The 20,936-nt window shown below is 39.4% G+C and overlaps 1 protein-coding gene across 2 annotated transcripts; it reads right to left on the bottom strand.

Annotated features, from left to right (window-relative positions):
• Window positions 1-3,219: 3,219 nt before the first annotated feature.
• On the bottom strand, window positions 3,220-15,215 carry fbxw2 (F-box and WD repeat domain containing 2). Of its 2 annotated transcripts, none has more exons than XM_053485858.1 (7): window positions 14,704-15,215; window positions 11,800-12,309; window positions 9,452-9,646; window positions 8,328-8,461; window positions 7,129-7,215; window positions 5,883-6,052; window positions 3,220-5,343 (listed from the first exon to the last, which is right to left on the bottom strand). In XM_053485858.1, exons 2-7 carry the CDS (start codon window positions 12,287-12,289, stop codon window positions 5,052-5,054), a joined length of 1,368 nt encoding a protein of 455 aa, XP_053341833.1. In that variant the 5' UTR covers window positions 12,290-12,309; window positions 14,704-15,215; the 3' UTR covers window positions 3,220-5,051. The 2 variants fall into 2 exon arrangements, with proteins under 2 accessions (XP_053341833.1, XP_053341834.1); XM_053485859.1 differs by lacking the exon at window positions 14,704-15,215 and adding an exon at window positions 14,338-14,608.
• Window positions 15,216-20,936: the final 5,721 nt, after the last annotated feature.

Here is a 20,936-nt window from a genome sequence, read left to right as displayed (position 1 = left end):
CTGGCCAAGCCAGCCTTTAGCACTTCCTGTAAAGTTTGAGGAGAGCAAAGCTGCCCAGGTCTACCCTCACCACCGTCTACAGAGAGACAATAGGGAGCATCCTGATCAGCTGTCTCACTGTGTGGTATGGGAACTGCATTGTCTCAGACATCAAGACTCAACCTGTGGATTGTTAGAACAGCTGAGAAGATCAGGATCTCTCTACCCAAAAACAATCAATTTGCACAGCCAGACGAATTGTGGATGATTCCCCCCGTACCCCCCACAACAAATGGACTCTTTACCTGCCAGCCACCTGGCACAAGCGCAAGGAACATTCATGCCATGACCTCTTTTTAGAGGCAGTTAGACACTAAAACTCTAAAATTTCTATTGGTTTCCAAGAGACAAATTTTGGGTACTACATTCATTAATTCGTTCGGGCACTGGTGGCTCAGTGGTAGCTGTTTCGCCTGCCATGCGAAAGGCCCGGGTTTGATTCCTAGCCAGTGCCCAACCCCAGCCACTGGATGCAGTGCCGGTCCAAAGCCCGGATAAAATGGGAGGGTTGTGTCAGGAAGGGCAATCGGTGTAAAAACCTGTACCTTGCTTGTATGTGCAGACCGAACAACCCCTGTGACAACCCCTTGCCAGGAGCACCTGTATGACCAACAACAACATTCATTAATCGTTTATTGATATTGATCTTAATCAGAATAATGAAGGACATCATGTCTCTGGAATACTGGGTGTAAAGAGCATGCAGATATGCAAGCACATATGTAATAGCTTGTGAATGCGGTCAGAGCTGCAGGACACCTGTCCTTCAAAGCTGTACACTCATAAAAGCTGATTTTTGTCTTCGGAAACCCAACAACCACGGTGAGAACATGCAAACTTCATGCACACAGTGACGGGAATTGAACCTGGCCAGGAATCAAACGGCCTAAGGTGACAGTGTTGAATTGTGCTGCTCTTTGAACAGCCAATAAGAAATAAACAACTGTTTTCTAATAACATTTTAGCAATGAAGCCTTTCAATATCAATTCCTGGTAGTGTGTTTGTGTTTGAATGCAGCACAGACAAAATAATGAGATATGATTGATGAGGGGGTAAGTGCAGTTTCCTGTTTTCTTCCCATGTATTTTACAGCACTTGGAGAGGAAAATGCTGGGTTTCCATTGGGGCCACTGGCAAGGCCCTTAAGCCTAAACAAAATCACTCCCAAAGCCCAGATGAAAAAGGAAGATGGTTGGAAGTTGGGCTAGCATCCCAGTCTGGCAAGATAAATCTTTATTAAACCTGAGGGAAATTGCAGCAATTGCACCACCATTGCTATAGACCCATGTTATGATCTGGGGTTGCTTCAGTTGGCCGGGTCTAGACTCTTCAATGTTAAGTGATGATAAAATAAAGTTAGCTGAAGACCTGAATGTACTTAAAGAAAAGGTTATCACATCTGTGGATTTTTTTTCTCCCCTGATGGTATGGCCAGTAAGGCATTTTCCAGGACTAAAAGGCCCAGATCCACTACAAAGATTCCTGGGTTACAAACAGTTAAAAAAAATGGTTGTGAGAGACTGTGAGAGACCACAGTATCCTGATCGGCGGCACGGTGGTGTAGTGGTCAGCATTGTCGCCTTGCACCTCCAGGGTCTGGATTCAATTCCCGGCCAGGCTCGATTCTCACATCTCTATGTGCATGGATTTGGCATGATCTTCCCCTGATTGGTGGGTTTCCTCCTACAGTCCAGTTTGTGAATGAATGAGTGTGTGCCCCGTGATGGACTGGCACCCTGTCCAGGGGGTAACACGCCTTGTGCCCTAAGCCGCCTGGGATAGGCTCCAGGGCCCCCATGACCCTGAATACAGGATAAAGTGGTATAGACGATGAGTGAGTGTGAGTATCCTGATCTTAACCCCACTGAAAGTCTTCTGGATATACTGACAACCCAGATATGGTTCAAATCACTCAATATAAGATCTTAGTAAAAAAAATTAATGTAACTCTGGACAAAAACAAGTTCTTTTGACATTGCGTGAGATTGTTTCAACAATGTCATTGCAAACACTTGTCATAATCAAACATTGTTCCGAAGAAATTTTGCTCACTCTTTTCTTACAAAATTGCACGAGTTTATTGATATTTAAGGGGAATTATTTACACGCAGCTCTCCAAGATCTCGCCACAGTATGTCAATGGGGTTGAGGTCTAGTCTTTGAAATTTTCCAGGTTCTGTGACTGTGAAGCCCAAATCATCACCTCTGCATCACTGTGCTTGACAGTTAGAATGAAGTGTTTGTGGTAATATGCTGTTTTGTTTTTGTCAGACATTGCTTTGTGCAAACATCTTCACCTTGGTCTCTGTCCATAGGATATTATTCCAAAACTATTGCGGTTTGTTTAGATACAGTGAGACATGGTGCAATATTCCTTTTGGAAAGAAGGGGCATTTTCCTAGCCACTTCCATGGAAGCCATACTTATTTAGTCTTATAAAGCTTGTGCCGAACATAAACATTTATAAAAGGAATAAAGCCTTGATTTCTCACATATTACAGCACTGTGAACTCTTCCCTTAGGCTATCGCAGACTGTTAAAAAGCTGGGGCGCAAAGTCAGCCATGATACACCACCACTGGAGCAGAGAGGGTTAAGGGCCTTGCTCAAGGGCCCAATTGTGTTAGCTTAGTAGTTCTGGGGCTTGTACCCTTTTGATCAGTAACCCAAACCACAGTCTAAACCACTTTAAAGTATATTTTAAAGAAAAAAATTCTGAATGTAATTTGAGGAATGCCCACAGGACCTTTCGAGGTGTAACTTAACAACTCTCAATCCCTACCATTGAAGACTGATGAATTTCAAATTGTGTATTAAACTGATATTTGCTTAACAATTTAAAGTGAGCATTACACACCATCATATATAGTCTTTCAGTTTGGAAGGATTTGACTGAAATCTTTTGGCACGATAGAGCCCTCTAGTGTCTAAAACAGAACAGATTTCAAGAAAAGAGTGATAAAGCTGAGGACGAGGTTGATACAGCAGACAGCTTGTTGCAATCTCAGAAAGACAGAAATCAACAAAGCTGAATTTTTTTTTTTAATCATACTAATGCTAACCACAATTACTAAATACAAAATTAGTTAGCACACACCAGACAAGTCTCAAGGACAGAAAAGTAAAAATTGAGAGGGAAATGAAAATGCAAGGGAAAATAAAGAGAAAAAAAAACAGCCATTTATGTTTAGCTATTTTCATTTATTCGAAAGACATATTATATACAACCAACAAACCAGAAATTTGCTAATTGTGAGAACTGATGGCCTTATGATTAACAGTGGCAGTGAATGTTACAGTGTGGGCTACATAGATCAGCCATAACATTAACACCACATATGATTAACATTAATTATCAATTACATAACAGTAAACTGGTGACAGGATCATGGGCACCCAAGGCTCATTTATGCCTGTGGGGAACAAATACAGCCTGCCTGGTCCAATCCCACAAAAAAAGCCAATGCAGAACAACTTGTTAAATCAATGCTCACTGCTCAGCAAGTCAATGCTGGCCACAGTAGAAGGGCACAGGAACACCCAGTGCACCACAGACCTCTGTAGCACAATCCAATCAAGCACCCATGGGATGCACTTTGCAAACAAGCCAGATCCACAGAGGCCAGGTACAATTCCAAGAGGGTCTTGTGGAGTCATGCCCCGAAGGGCCAGAGCTGCCCACGTGGAAAAAAACATACACAATATTGGGCACAATGTTTTTCTGTTGTAATATTATGGCTGATCTGTGTATATATTTTAAAGAATGTGATGTGATGTGATGAACCATGCAATGTTGAAGTTATAGGCCAGGTTCCACTGGTAATGCCCTAAAAGCAAAAAGGCTTCCCCTGATGTCCTAAGAAGACGAGCACTACTGAAACCAACTATCAAGCCTGACAACAGAACGGCTACCAAAAGACAGAAATGTTTTAGGGTAAAGTTGTCCATGTATGTTGATGTAAAAAAAGAAAAGAAAAAAAGAACAGTGAATTATTCCGTACATCTAAGGGTCCAGTGGAACTAAAGTATTATGTTTAAAATAACGATAATCGTCTAGTAAAGCTGATTAGCCTTAAAAGTTACATTAAATAAAAAAGTAACATTCAACGAGATTCACATGAAGCATTTTAAGTGAATTAACCTCTGCAGAATAATAAGAGTACATACAATGGTGTTGATTATATTGGGTTAAAAATAACAAAATTGTAAAAAATAAATACACCTTTCATACTGGAATTTGTTCCATTAAGGATTGTAGTAATGAATTTCAAGATCTTTCACAACATACCTGCAGGCATTTAAGTGTTAAAAGGAAAAAGGCACATGACTAATTTCAAGTGAAAGCTGAAGGGTCAATATTAGTAAAACCTAACGGCTGTCATACAAACTAACCAATCCGCAGTTTATCACACAAGAATGTGTACACTACACGTGACACGCCAGATTGCAAGGGCATGGCATCTGCAATAAGTCTTCCCTCTTAAAAAGAAAATCCAAAAATTAAGGCAATCTTATCGCCATGTAATCTGAACACAAATTTAGATTAAACCAACTATATATTTTGGGGTTTAAAACACAGAAAAATCATTTATAAATTTCATATTTTCATGAATTTGGACGATTGTGCTGGAGCAGGACATTACTGTTCAGTTAAGTGCTTGGTTCACAGTTGCTTTAACATTAGTAATGATTAGAAAAACCTCTGATTAGAGGTTCAACCCAGCAAGCACTTTCTACAAGGGATAACCTGCTGTCCATATTGGATCCACACACTGCATTTCAAAATATGTCAGAATGTGCAAGAAAGGTTGTCACTCGACCAAAGAATAGAGCCAGGTTGTTCTTGAACCTAAAAGCAAACAGCAGAAACTGCAAAAGGAAAATAAAGAAAAACAGACTTTGGTCCATGCAATAACTATGCTGCAGGTTAATGAAATCAAGAGCACCCTTTTTTGTCTTTTTTGTTTAGCATCCCTGTTTTCATCTAAAGCAGGCACATGCTCCTTCTCCATTTAGCCATTCTCCTTCCACAGAACCAGATGAATGCTATGGTCCGGCATGCTGGTGGCAAACACCAGGCCTGCATCATTCTTGCCGTCAAAGCCATTGAGCCATGAGGTGATGCCTGGCAGAAAACTAGAGCCTCTTTTGGATTTGCGGTAGGCTGGCAGAGGCCAGCGGCCCGTGATTGCTTCAGTCCTCAGGTCCATTACATACAAGTAGTGGTTGTCAAACAGCAGAGCAAACACCTCCCCAAAGCTAAGAAGAGAGGGACTGGCTGAATCTTGCTGTGGTTTGATAACTCTGAGAGGGGCATAAAGAAGGAGATGTTACACACAAGACTAAACAAAACGTCAAATTCTAGATAAACTTTACCTTGTTGGTAAGCAAATGCATGGGCCAAGTCTGTTTACATGTAAAGGAAAAGATACTGCTTCAAGGCAACAGTGTCCCAAATATTATTTTGCTGTATTTAATTTTAATTGCTTTTTGATTCAAACCGTGTAATGTGTAAAAATTTTAACATTTAGATTCATGGGTTGCCACATCCCACAACTCCAGTCAGAGGTCACAAAAATACTCAATGGCAAGTCTTCTCGTCATATACCCATATTGTGGGATATTACTTGACATTATGTAAAATAAACAACGTAAATAAAGGGTATTTTGTGTAAAGAACTGGAGCATTTTACCTGAGCAACTGAACAATTCTGTACACCTTGAATTAAGCAGGAAATAATGCTAAATAATACATATTCAAGCTTCAAGTCAGTACACTCAAAAATTCTGATTAATCTGGAACGTAAAAGATTTACTTTGAAGAATTTGCAGTAACACTTTACCTTAGCACGTCAAAGCTGGCAAAGTCCCACTGGTAGACACCAAGGTCTGAACTGCAGACAATGTAGCGGCCATTGAATTGTAGACGGGGCTGTAGACACACACTGCGATCCTCAGACACGGACAGGGTCTTCAAGCACTTGCAATTGATCTCTCGCCCTATAGGCCACACCTGTTTTGAGTAGAGAGATGGCCCAAGACCTTGGTAAGATTATTTTATAGTACACACATTTACGTTGTTTTTAATTTCCACATATGACTGGTGATCAGGTCAAAAAGTTTGCCCTGACTACCAAAACATGGCAGAGTTCCTGTAATATGCAAGCAGTGTTATTTATAGATTTTCAAGAATAATGCGTTCAACTTGTTGAATGGTCACCAGAACGACTGGAGTGGGCTTCAAGCCACCTTAAGCTGGTATCAATATTCAGAGCCTACAACCTTCTTTGAATGGTGCAAATGTTTTACTGTGCCTGAGAGCTTCATCACCTTAGTGTGCTTGAAGTCTTCTGTATGCCTTGTAAAAGGATTCCCATCCCTTGTACATTTCCACACCGTCACGTTACAACCATTAACGTAAATTTATTTTATTGGGATTTTATGTGACAGACCAACACAAAGCACATAACTGTGAATTGGAAAGAAAATAATATCAAATAAAAATCTGAAATTGTGGCGTGCATTTGTACTCAGCCCCCAAGTCAGTACTTTCTCTTAAATTAGTATTTTGAGGTGTTCCTCAAAATTGAAGTACGAGTCTTCCACCTTTGCACATCGAAATCGTGAAATTTTTCTAGTCAACAAAAACCATGTTAAATAACACATAAATGCTTCAATGGCAGCTTTGCACACTCTTGGAAATCCTAAAGGAGTTCCCAGAGGTGTTGTGTACCTTTTGGTTAATGTTCCTTTACTCTCTGAGTCAACTCATTTCAGTTTTCAGATTTCCTGATTGTGGAGGCCAGGTCATCTGATGCAGCACTCCATCACTCTCGTTCTTGGACAAATAGCTCTTACCTAACCTAGAGGTGTTTAGGGTCATTGTCCTGTTGGACAACTGATGACGGTCCCACTAAACCCAAACCAGATGAGATGGCAATGCTGTGATAACCATGCTGGTTAAGGGTGCCCTCATTGACACCGCCTGAGATGTGCCACTGTTAACAAGATAACCAGTGTGTTTCACCTCTCAGTGGATTTCAATGTGCAGTATACAATCCCAGACATGATATTTAAAATAATCCTCACCTTGATTTCATATTTATCTGCACTCAGTAAGATGTAGTCGCCAGGACTGTGCATCATGGACTCAACTTGGCTCTTCTGAAGGAGAACCTAAATTAGAGTAAACAAAAGGCTTGTATCATATACATACATTAATACATACTAGATTAATATATAACTCATGATTATTCTGTACAAAGCACAGTAAACAACACAGACATTTGTTATCCAATAATTAGTAATCTTATTATCAGACTGAACAGAAAAGGCTTGACTACAATGTTTTTTTCAAAAAGTTTGTCAGAACACTGCAAACTAGTTACTTTATACTGACTGGGAGCTAGTGGCATTTTGCATTAATTAACTTCACAAACATTGAACATCGAAAGGTTTAGCAGACATACGCTGTTATGGAAATTATCTTCATTTTGAAGCTAAACAAACTTAGGCAAGACATTAAAATTAGTAAGAACGAGCCTAGTTAAAAAAAAATAATAATAATTAAATGACCAAAAAATTTTAAAGGCAACACGTAGATAAAAAGCATCTAATTATGTAACACTCAAAAACCCAGGCCAACACCTGTCTCGGGCTAACTAACAAGTTGGCTTTTTCAACTGCTAGCAAGCTAACTGCCACTGATCGCAGAGATCATGCAGTCCGAGCTTGTGAGTATGATTTTTTCCTATAATGGGGCAGTGTTACCAAAGAGTTAAATATATATAGAGCACACTGGTCACATGGTTGTTCTTTCATGATACCTACACCTAACCAGATAGCTTAACTCTGGATTGCAATGACCAATATGTATTATAGTTATATGAGTAAGACCACTTTATAAAAAGGACACCTTGTTAGCTTTTAACAATACCAGAGGTTGTGGAAATTGGACGACTTGCCGACTTTTAAGCTTTCTTTTCTTTCGGCCACAGAGCTCATTATGTTTCAGTTGATAAAGTGCCTGAGTCAGCAGCTTTGTTTATTGAATCAAAATTTATGTAAAATGGAAAGATTGGCTATTTGGCATAAGTATTCTAAGAATCATACGAAATTAAACCGAAATCAGAAAATGACCAGAGTGCGTAATTACACCATTATTAAGCAATGAACTTGGCTTTAGACCAGCAGTGTTTTGCTTCTGAACCCAAAAACTGCATGGAGCTGGCCCAGCTGTCAGCTGTACCATGTTATTGAAAAATGTCCTTAAACATTTTCATGCTTACCTTAGTGACCCACTCCGTGTGCCCAGTCAGTGTGTTGAGACATGCTCCGGCAGACAAAGCCCACACTTTGACCGTAAAGTCTGCAGACCCGCTGACAAGAGTGTCCAACTCATCATTATAGTCTACGCTGAACACTAAGAAAAAATAATAATAATTCAATTAATTAAGAAGCCATTCATATAGTACAGGCTTGAATACATGTTGAAAACTACTTGACAAAAAAGAGCAAATGCCCTGGCACTGTTCACTGCTTTTAATTTATAAATAAATTAATTAAAAGTACCATAAATCAATAACATTTCAAAATGATTATTTATCTATTTAAATTTTTTATTTAATGACTTGCACATTTGTTTGGATTTGTTTATTACAATAATACAAGCTTTCAGACTATCAGTTCTAATGCTGATCTATTCAAGTTGCCAGCTACACAACAGCCAGCTACTGCCTTGCACTGTGTAATCTAGTCTAGTCTAGTCACTCTTCTCCAGGTTGTTTTTTTTCTTGCATCGATTCTGATGTTTAATAATAACAACTAAAGCTCCTGACTTGAACTGCACAATTAAAAACAAACAAAAATCAGAAACAGTGCAATTAACTAATTGCAGTAGGCTTAAATGTATTACAGGTTATATACACATAGTCAGTAATTTACATTGAGTTTGTCAATAATTGCAACAGTTGTTGTTTTTGTAAATAACTTGCGAGTTGATGAATAAATATTAGAAAATATCCTCTTATTATTCTCAAGTAACAAAACAATCTCAAGTAAATTTTTTTATTCAATCATGCAGACCCACTCTTGAACTGTATCTGCATGATGTTAAGCGTTCAGCTTCTTCCACATGGACTGACTAGGTAACTGCTTGATCAGGTATATGGGTATTTTCTAAGTGGACACTTAGTGAACATTTAATGGCAATCATGAAGGCTTAATAATAAAAACCATTATCGCAGTTAGACTGGTAATATACAACAGACACGTTATAAGAAATAATCTAATGACCTAAAAACTGAACGAGAATAGAATGTATGCTAAAGCCCCTATGCTAATAACTCTCAATTCACTCGTACTGCAGTGGCATAGACTGACTGACTTTGCAATGTCATCGCAAAACACAAACCTGCACCAGTGTGTCCACGGAACTGCTGGATTTTGGCACCTGTACTCCACTCCCAGCATGCAATGGTGTTGTCAAAAGACCCGGTAACTAGTTTTTGCTCATCAAACTTCACAGTAGCACAGGTGTGTGTCTGGATGCCATAAATACACTGGCCAGTGCGGACATCCCACAGTTTGGCTGACAGGTCATCAGATCCTGAGAAAAGTAACAAGTGTTAAAGGATCATCTGCTCCAAATGACTCTTAATGTTCAAATATAATATTTAGAGAAAAAGAAGCAAATCCTTAGTTTCCTATTACTGAAATCTCTACACGTCCACCTGTAGCCCCACACGAGCAGTACTTGTTTTACCTTGCAGTGTAGGACTAAAAAGAAATAAGTGGTGTTCACAGCAGTCTATAGAGTTATAACTAAACATCTCACTTCAACAAGATGTGTCAGTCTACAGAAGTGCAACTTAATGTTTTTAGTTTTTTGCACCAATCTGCATACACTCTAAATTCTGTTCTGTATTTTTGTGAGTTTGTCAACCAGAGAGCACAGGACAAATGAATTGTCCACACTTAATTTCACTCTCCATGCTCTTATGTGCAAAGCAAAGGTCTTAAATTATAGCAAAATCTTAAAATGCTAGCTCTGCTAAAAAGCATCTAAGGCTAACCAGCAGATGTTAGGAACTGTGCATTACAAATGAACTACTGAACTGTTTCTCAATGCTGTTTTAAAAACATTTTCCATTAGTTCCTAGCTACACAAACAAGGCCAAAGACAAAAACAGTGAAAAAACAAACAAACAAAAAAAACGAGGGGTCACAGTTTGGTACAGTTTTGCTACAAGTTAATGGGAACCTCTGATTGCAGGTAACGCGGTTTGCGAGTGTTCCACAAGACAAGCAAAGGTTTATGAGTACCGAGTATTATGTACGCATGCGCTTTTTGTTTTGATGCCAAGCATCATGTCATCACAACTGAGCCATCGTCTCCCCTGCTGCTGTGCGCTGTAACACTGTAAGCAAAAGAAAGTCTCATTAGAGAGGGTAAAGATCCCTTTTCTTTCTCTCCCTGGGTCAGCATGCCGTTACACCGCGCCCCTTCACACACACATAAACTCATTTTTTTAATTACTTTTTTTAAAGATAAGGTGCACGTTAATTTGTTTTATTTTTACTTAATATTTTGTATTAATTATTTTTATGGGCTGTGGAACAAATAATTTGAGTGTCCATTAATTCATTTAGGAAACTTTGCTTTGATTTGAAATATGAGTCCATTTCTGGAACGAACTGTGCTCGTAATACAAGGTTCCACTGTATTATAAATGTAATTTTTACAGTAGAAATTTATATTTTTAAACAGGGGCAAACTGGTCATCATTTCCTGAACACCCAAGGGCATGTACCTTGCTTTTTTTTTTAAAAACCATACGGATATCCAAGTATGCAGGGAGCATGTCATTCAAGACTAGTAAGAGCACTTTCTATAAGAAATAGATCAGCTCAGTTTACAATTAAAGTGTGTGCATCGTTAACTTGGAGAATAAGGGTGAGAAACAAAAGCTATGCTTATTTGATTTTTTTATATTGCTACACATTTGATTTTTTAATATTGCTACACACTGCACATTAATAGCAGCTCCCTGAGAGAGAGAGGGCACACATACTCATTGGCCTAGTGCTAAGTGAACGCATCACTATTCTTAGTGGACGGGGCTTGACATTTCACCTCTCTCTGTCTCCGCTTTATTCATCTTGTCTCTTCTATCTCTCTCTATCCTACTGAGTCTCAAGCTCTGTCATGAATGAGTTAAAAAAGTAAAGATACAAAACTATCTTCACCTCAATAACAGTAAATGTTCGCTGCAGTTTTATATTGTCCATGGTTTGTTCAATGGGTGTATAAGACACAGTAAGGAAAAATTAACAGTCTTCATCATTCATTAGCATTAGATAGCTAACATTATTTAAACCAACTCACAGCTGCCTCTCTGCATTGAGGCCCTGTGTCATGAGATCAGACTTCCTGTTTATTTGGAGTAAAGCTTCAATAGAGTATACAAACAACCCCATGAGTTAAATGATGCTAATCATATAAGATAAGATAAGATAAAAGCACATGTTTGTTCTCACTTCTTTGCTCTTTTGATTGTGAAGTAATTACAATCAAAGATTGTATATTTGACCGTTATTTGTGTACCAAAAAAATAAAATAAAAATTCTACAATACAATTCTATCGCTGTTTTACTTGACCTTGGCATGAAAATTACCAACAAAATGTCTTGTGTTGGACAAAACACAATAATCAAAAATCATCTTCATCCTCTAAATTCCTAATCTTTAAAAGTGCATACCTGTGCAGAGGAGGCCATCTTTGTAGTATAAGGCATATACCCGAGCACTGTGCCCAATCAAGGAGCTCGTTTCAAATGCATCCTCCTCCTGCAGCTGTTTCATGCGACGTTTGGCCTGAAGGTAAACTCGTTTCCAGTGGCCAGCATCCTGGATAGAGTCGTCAATTCGCCAGCCCAGGTCTCTGCACACGCCTTGCCACACTTCGGTACAGGCATTGACTACTTTGTTCCACTGCTTGCACACCAGGCAGCAAGTGAGCAGTGTCTGCGGGTCAAGCCAGCGCAGCAGGTAAAAGGCCAGCTCCAGGGGTAGGAGGCGCAGGAAGTCACGCTTCAGCAGTGTCTCCAGTCCATTGGAAAGGTGCCGGAGTTGAACAGCACCACTCAAAGAGATCAGGTGATCCAGCAGCTGATTGCGCTGCTGGTCATTCAGTGCCAAGAAGGAGGTGGAGACCGACTCCAGCCATCCCTCAAAGGCCTCCTTCTCCATGGGCACATGAGGGCGACTACCTGAAAAGGAATGATGGTTTAAAAAGTCACACTGAAATACTGGGTGTCTGGACAGAATTTTAAATTTCATTCTTAAAATAAAAAATAAATTGAAAAAAAAACAGTGATGATTAAACTATTTATAGCATTTCAGCAAGTCTTACATGTCTGTTCCAAAAAAAAAAAAAACCTTAAGCTTGAATTAAATTAAGAATGATCTAAATGAGATGATTTTCTTTTTAAAACAAATATACATCAAGGAACCAAGCAATTACATAACCAAAAACATCCCTTTTGTTTTTTAGATGCATGTTATTATTATTATTATTATTATTATGAATTATAAGTCACCATTTTATACTTTATTTAGAGCTCTAACCATAGATTCACTTTAGTCTGTTTAATCTATGCCTCATTGTCCTAAAAAGGTTTTCACAAACTACTACCAACACCATGAGCAGTACTACAGTACGAACATTTTTAAGGAAACATTTTTGTACATAAAACTCTAAAGCTAACTGCATATAAAATATAGAGTGATTAATGAAAAGCCTTTCCACAGTTGTATTACACATATTCATACACAGCCTACATATTTGCATAGTGCTAAAAATGTCCTCCATGATCATACATGCAAATAAAAGTATCAGAAAGACAACCACCTAAATGCTGAGAAACCTTTCTATCATACATACATTTCTGTTTCGCAACAGAAATGAATGAATTTACAAGTATATCTCTATATAACAATGTCTGTTTATTGTCTATTTACCAGTGATTCATATTTCATAAAAACAACACAATGAGTCTTATTTTTCTTTTTGTTCCACTGCTATGATTTATTTATTTAAGCCATTTTCCCCAAAACACACAGCCTATAACCTATGGCCCAGAGAGTAAATATTAAAAACTATTGAAATTCATGAAGGCATCAATATTTGTATGAACCATTCTTTCATAATATTGTAAACAAATCTGCAATAAACTGCCCACTGAAAAGTGCAAATTACATTAGTTTCATCACATAACAGTACCAGTTAGTTTAGCAGAGGTTGTCCAATTGCTGAAAAATCTCTGATCACCTTTAATAAGAAATTATAACTATAAAAAGGACAGGTTTTTTATTGATAGTGCGACATTGTTGTTAGGGAATCTTACATGGAGAAGTGTCGACCTTGAGACAGAGTAAACTACAATTATCTGCACTACTTCTAGCTCCAAGCATTTACTAAGTACAGTAAAACCATTCAGCACAGGTACACACTGTAGTCATGGTATGGCTCATTTGGCAACAGAAAGTAACAATGGAGTGTGACGATCTAGATTTATTACAGCACCACGCTGTCCCACATCGCTCTCCAAAGGAAAATTCAGAGCAAGAGGATTTTGGTTGGAACAGTTAGGAACAGAGCCATGAATAAAAAAAAATTGAACAAAAACATCCTCTGAGAAAAACTCCTCCCAACCAAGAACAGTTTGTTGATGAGCAATGCCTTTTTCAGCATGATTGAACACCTTGCCATAAAGTAAAAGTGATAACCAAGTTGCTCCGGGAACAAAACTATAAATTTTGTGCCCATGGCCAGGAGTATTCCCCAGACCTTAATCCCATTGAGAACTTGCAGGCAATCCTCAAGAAGCATGTGGACAAACAAAAACCCACAAATTCTGACAAACTTCAAGCATTGATTATGCAAGAATGGCCTGCCATCAATTCAAGATGCGGCCCAGAAATTGACTAACAGTAAGTCAGGGAGAATTGCAGTGCTCTTGAAAAAGAAGGATCTCCACTGCAAATATTGACTCTTTGCATAAACCTAATGTAATTGTCTACAAAAGCCTTTGACACTTACAAAATGCTTGTAATTATACCTCCAAATACCACAGTAACATCTGGCAAAAAGATATAAAAACACTGAATCAGCAGACTTTGTGAAAATTAGTATTTGTGTCATTCTTAAAACTTCAGGCCACGGCTGTACAAAATGCACACAACACACCAAGCGCTGAACAACAACAAAAATGATTCACACCATAAAGGTCACTTACATTAAGTGTGTGAGGCATGTCAGGTGTGCTGTTTGTTGGTATGACTTTAATGGACAGGTATTAGCCAGCACAAAGATTACTGTTGCTAACTGGGGTTTAGATAGAAATCATTCTCAGTCGTTATTTTTAGGTGATGACAAATTTACATTCTAACGTTTGACACACACAAACAGCTAACGTTAACTGTCGGTAAATATTAAATTGCAAAATGATAAGAACTGAACTGGAGTTATATACACCAAGCTATTAAACATCTCGTAAATACAAAGATGTCTTTGCAGTTAACTAGCTCTTTAGGAAATCACTCGTGTTCATAACGTACTAACAAAACCCCAAAGCGAGCCTGCTAACTAGCGAGTCACTTACCATTTCCAGAAGAATCCAATTGTTAGCGAGGATGCTAGCTAGCTAACCAGCTGGTAGAAAACACGTCAGCTAGTCGACTAGTTTTAGTTAAAGAGCTGAACTAAATAACTAGCGCTGTGTTACTGTGATATCACTAACTTGGCTGTCCAGCCGTACCTGGCTTAGCATCGCTATCTGCAGCGCTTATATTATATACGACTAGCATGACAGCTTCTCACAGTTACCGTGTCCGGCATTAACGGAAATAGAACGAACACAGGTTGCTAAATGAATGTTATATAAAGCCGTTATAATAGAGTGCACTCACTGACAAAACTATAAAACCACTAAACACACCGTCACTCCGCAGCGCTAAGACGCTAACATATAAGAAGTAAAATAGATCCGCTAGCTGTCCGTAGCGGGTTCAATACGAACGGAAGGAAGTTTACGGCTCACGCCTTATTTTCCGACCCGTATTCATACAGTTCTCCAGCTCTCGCGCTGTAATTGGCTAGTTATTCAAACTCACAATCAGTCCGATGGTTAACACTGGACAGCTCCGTAAATCCCCACCCAGGAGGCGGGATAATCCCATAAAACGGGTGAGACGAAAAAACTTGCGAGCGCAGGTAGAAGTTAAATGATTGGATAATATAAAAAGATGTATAATTTTTCTCCCACAAGCCCCGCCCACTCGGAGCGGTTAATTTATCGAATGAGAAGATTCAATTTCTGCAACAGCTCTGACGTCATAGCCGTCCTTGACGAATAACAGGTTTACATTAATGCATTAGTTTTGATCGTCCACTTACTTACAGGATTCTTTTCGTCCACAAATGTTAAGCATGGCTATTTAAGCCAGAGCACTGAATTCACAGCTAAATAACTTAACAGAACTGTTTGATGTCCAACATGCAATAACTTGTTTAATCAGTCGTATTTATCACGATATATAAAAAATACTTCGTTTTTAAGAATATCCAGAATAATGCAGACCAAATAAATCATATTATTATTAATAATAATAGTTATTATTATTATTATATATATATATATATATATTTTTTTTTTTTACCTGGGTAGAGAGGCAAACAGTTTTCATTAAAAGATGTTTGGAGAGCTCGTACGGCTGTATTACAACCAGCAGGTGGCGCTGACATACAACTTTACCCAACACACACCAGTAAACTGACGTCACTGAAAACTCAGCGAGCGAGTAAAAAGGTGCAATGGTCACTGTTTTTTATTTCTTACTAGTACAACTAGCTGAGGTACCCGTCTCTGTCGGGAAAAGAGTTTGCAAAAAATGAGCTGATCAGCCTCAATTTAATCAGTTATATTATTATTTCAAGTTGAAACCCATGCACATGTCTGGCTGAAATAAAGATTTCATTTTTCAAACTGTAATTTCAGATTTAAAATTTGTTTGGCGTGACAATAATATACGGCATTGTTTTCCACCGGCTTGGTAAATTTAGAAAATTGTCCAAAATGTACCTATCACACAGCAGTATTTTGTTTGACATCTACAGTCATTTCATATTTTTACAATCAATGGGAAATAGAGGATAGGGAAAAGTCCTTTCATCGTCAGGCTAATTACACTCCCTGTTCGGTAATCGGAGAGTGAATCACAGAAACTGTAGAACGGATAAAAAATTATTTTTGTCTTAAAATGACTCCAGCAAGTTAAAATTCACTTCTACCACCTCAGCACTGTTATTTTAGTAGAGAAAATATGAACTAATTCCTGTATAAAAAATTATCCAGTTGACGTTCTAACTAATATCTATTGTGCAGGTGTTTGTTTACACTGAGCAAGTTGCTTATTAGTAGCTTATATTAAAGTAGATCATTAACTCCAGCACATTAAATCACTTTATAACACCACTTTAACATTTTAGCATTTTTGGTACCACCACTGTCATTTATGTGGGCATTTTGGTTTGTTTTTGTTATCTGTTTAATTTGTACTTTGATTTTAGTTGTGTTGACTTGGGCTCTCTTATTGGCAATGTCTCTGTGTATGTTTTGTGTGTCTGTGTTAGTGGAGCTGATTCAGTCCTGTCCTCCTGTGTTCTTGTGGTTAGCTAGAGCAGGTAAGCAGTTAGGTGTGTGTGTGGCTAGGAGCATGATTAGCTAAAGGCTATGTTGAGTTTATAGTACAGTTACAGTACTAGCATGCTTCTAGCCATAGCCCCTCTGTGTCTCTAGCTGTCCTGTGTTTCCACCCCCTCCTAGTTGCCCAGTGTGCCTAGCCTTTGATTGTGTCCTGAGCCTAGCCTTTGATTGTGTCCTGAGCCTAGCCTTTGATTGTGTCCTGAGCCTAGCCTTTGATTGTGTCCTGAGCCTAGCCTTTGATTGTGTCCTGAGCCTAGCCACTGGGTATCCCTTGTCCTGTGTTTCCTCTCCCCCTATTGTCCCAGTGTGCCTAGGTTTAGAGTGCTGTCCCTCCTGGCTTTGGAGTAACGACTAGCTTGTGAGTGCCGCCTCGCTTAGTCATGGAGGGCTGCCTCGCCTAGCCACTGGGTATCCCTTGTCTGTGTTTCTGTGCCCCTATTCCCTAGTGTGTTTAAGCTATTAGGTAAGTATAGCTTAGTGCATGTTGGGGCTAAAGACATGCTTAGCTAGGTGTATGTGTAGCTGACTGCCATGGTTAAGCTTAGCTTAACCATGTTTAGCTAAAAGCCATGCCTAGCTGATTGCCATGTCTTTAGCCCTCGTCCCGTCCCTCTCTTGGTCTCTCGTCTCTAGTCTTTACGTGTCTCCCGTTCTCTCTAGTGTCTCCCATTCTCTCTAGTGTCTCCCGTTCTCTCTAGTGTCCAGTTTCAGCTCCACGCCTCGTTTGTGTCCTGTTATGCGTTTGTCCTCCTGCCTGTGTCTCGCCACAGGACGTGTTTTGTGTCTCCTCCTGCCTGTGTCTCGCCACAGGACGTGTTTTGTGTCTCCTCCTGCCTGTGTCTCGCCACAGGACGTGTTTTGTGTCTCCTCCTGCCTGTGTCTCGCCACAGGACGTGTTTTGTGTCTCCTCCTGCCTGTGTCTCGCCACAGGACGTGTTTTGTGTCTCCCCCTGCCTGTGTCTCGCCACAGGACGTGTTTTGTGTCTCCCCCTGCCTGTGTCTCGCCACAGGACGTGTTTTGTGTCTCCCCCTGCCTGTGTCTCGCCACAGGACGTGTTTTGTGTCTCCCCCTGCCTGTGTCTTGCCAGAGAGCCCCTGTTAGCACAAAGTTAAGTATTGTTTGAGTTTGTTTGTTCCTTTGTTTGTATCTTTATTTATACTTTGTGTTTAACTATTATTAAAAAGACTCTTTTTGGTTACACCACCCCTCTGCCTCTATGCCTGCTCCTTCCGCCCACGGCGTTCAACACCTGCCACAACACCCCGTTCATGACACCAGCCAGTTTTGAGTGTCACTCAATGTGTGAAATGTAAAAATACTGTCTTGGGTCGTCATTGGGGTTTAACAAAGAACTTTTGGTGAGGTCAAGAGTGGATGTTAATTTGGCTCTCCACAAACACACTTGGTCATCCACTTGGAAAGGAATAACTGTCAAACTCTGGGGAAAATCCCATTGTTTAAAATTTTGGCCACCTCCTTTTTTTAATGGCCTGATAACAGGCTTATCAAACCTTATAGGGACTTTATCGAACCATCACTCTGGGTAGGGACGTGTCTGTTGTCATGCCATATAGAGAACACATGCAAACTGTTATACTAGGTCTCCCAACTCCTGCTGCTGTGTGAGTTATAAGTCCTCTCTTCTGTGTTCTTGGGTGAACCTTATAGTGATTCTTCAGAAAGAGTGATAAAGGCTGACATGGTAGGCACTAGCTTGACCCATTTTTGGCTATTTTTGTAGAGCTGGGAGATATTTTACTTATCCTTCTGTTGCAGGCAATAGTTCACTGCCCCCACTCTCTCAGTGACACATATAGCCCTTGCCAGTGAGCCAGAAATTTTACATTGGGTCAGAGGTCTAGGAGAAGAACTTGGTCACCCAGGTGGAACTCCCAGTGGCTGGCCAGCTCATTTACAGCCTCTTCTCTGCTCCTCATGGGCTTGTTCCAGCTGTTGCTTATGTTCATGTTTATTCTCTTCAGCATATCTCATACAAATTCAAAAACTGGATTGGTGTATGATTGTTCTTTCCAGGTTTCTCTGGATCCCCCATGGTCTTTTGCTGATCAGAGATTCAAAGGGCATGATGCTGGTGGAGGCTTGGGGCATTTCACTGACAGCAAAGAGGTATGACTAGTAGTAAAGCAGTCTGTCTCTGGCCAAGACGTAGGTGGTGGGTCATGGCTGACTACTTTTTGGGTTCTTTGGGTTGTGGGTTTGGGTTGAATCTTCTCGCCCTTGATTATCCATACCTAACTCCAGCAGTGTTTTTTGTTCTTGAAGTTCCATGGAAGCTTTGTGGAAAAAGTATGAGAAGGAGTTAGATCTTATAATATGATGATGGTCATTCAAGGACCTAAAGGACTAAGCCAGTCCTGCATAGTAAAGTCTTGCATCAGTAAAATTAGCAAGAGCCCCTTTCCGCAGATACTGAAAAGGCCTATGATTAATTCTAAATAAAACTGCAGTAATTAATTTTAGTTGGAAACATCTCTTTTAACCCTAACTAATGCAGTGAGTAGCTTCTCAATTCTTAAACAGCCATGTCGGAGGATAAATCCTGTGGTTGTGCAAAAGATGTTCCAGAGGAGTGTCCAAAACATTATTAAAACCTGGAAGGATAGTGTTGAGCCATCGACTTTGAAAACAAAATGTGGCTGGAAAAAAATCTTGACTGTGTTAGGAGCATGATTATGTTAGGAAAAAATACAAGTATGTTTAATAGTGAAAATAAGAACATTCCTACAAACAATGTGACGAGATCACACAGAATTGGAATTAAACAACTGTGTGACCAAAATAAAACCGCTTGTGGAAAAAAAGGCTTCAAGTTGCTAGTAATAAGATTTTGGTTTAGATTTAAGATTGGAGAAATGGAAAAACGTCATGTGGATCTGAGTCCCTATTCCAGAACTGATCGGCATGTCAGGGTAAAAAGGGAAGTACATGAAGCGTTCATGCATAGCGCCCACTGTACAGAACCTCTGGAGGCAGTGTTATGATCCAGGGTTGCTTCAGTTGGTCAGATCTAGACTCAGAAATGTCATGTGGGAATAAAATGAAGTCAACTAACTAGCTGAAAGGCCAGGTTACCACATCAATGGATTTTTTCTTTCCTGATGGTTTAGGCATATTCCAGATTAACAATGCGAAGATTCGTCAGGCTCAACAGTGAAAGACTGGTTCTGAGGAACATTTTAACAGATGAATCAACCACCACATGGAAAGTCTTCGGACATAAATATGTGTGTTGCATAAGGTGCTTGAAACATTTCCATGGTGAATACATAGCATAATCAAAGAAATGCTAACCAATTAAATATTTGATTGTGCAACTCCTTTGACAGCTTCTATATCACAGATTGGTTAACGCTATTTTTATGTAGTAAAGTAAAAGGTAACGTAATCACATGAACTAATTAGGTACACTAATATTCACTTTCAAATCTTTAAGATCTATTTGTAGTGTGTGCGTGTGCGTGTGCGTGTGCGTGTGTGTGTGTGTGTGTGTGGATTCTGCAGGAATAGGATGCCCATTAAAAGTGATAGACTGTCAGCTGGAAGCACATATGCAGGAGCCGACTGAGAGAACAAATTCATCATCAGCCTAAGAAGCAGATGGCCATAAAGACAGGAATCATGGATTATAGTGGACTGTAAGCAAAAAAAAAAAAAAAAGGCTGAATAGTTAGGTCTGTGACTTTCTTTGTTGCGATTATGAAAAGTTGTTTGATATACTGTACTCTAAAATATGTAAAGAATAAACAGGAATGCTCAACACCACCTTTGTCAGAGCAAGTTTGAGTTAAGTACTTCAATTTTGGTACTTGACGATACCAGGGACCTATATACTTACCTTTCTCTTAGAGCACAATGAACAGAAAATTTTCAAAATGTGAGAGAACCTCATCATAGCTTTGCAATGAGAATGACGTTTCAACCAAATAAAATCCTCTTCCACCTACTGCAGACGTAAACTGGTGTGAAACATTATGATAACACTGCAAGTCCAAGTGGTGAAGCTAAAGGCTGTGTATCTGTGTGTCACTAATAAACAATGGGCTGTGCTGTGATGGGAAAATAATCAGCGATAGGGTGGTGTGATGCAGTCTCATGCAAAGATGATTAT

The sequence above is a fragment of the Clarias gariepinus genome, chromosome 24 (assembly GCF_024256425.1).
Source record: "Clarias gariepinus isolate MV-2021 ecotype Netherlands chromosome 24, CGAR_prim_01v2, whole genome shotgun sequence".
In the NCBI taxonomy this organism is placed as follows: Eukaryota; Metazoa; Chordata; class Actinopteri; order Siluriformes; family Clariidae; genus Clarias; species Clarias gariepinus.
This window is presented reverse-complemented; position numbering and strand designations above follow the sequence as displayed.

Coding starts and splice junctions, on each gene's coding strand:
- fbxw2 (XM_053485858.1), bottom strand. CDS start 12,289: ATGGAGAAGGAGGCCTTTGAGGGATGGCTGGAGTCGGTCTCCACCTCC. Junction 7,216..8,327: donor ACACGGAGTGGGTCACTAAG/GTAAGCATGAAA, acceptor ACTCTAATTTAG/GTTCTCCTTCAGAAGAGCCA. Junction 6,053..7,128: donor CAGATAAATATGAAATCAAG/GTGAGGATTATT, acceptor TACTCAAAACAG/GTGTGGCCTATAGGGCGAGA.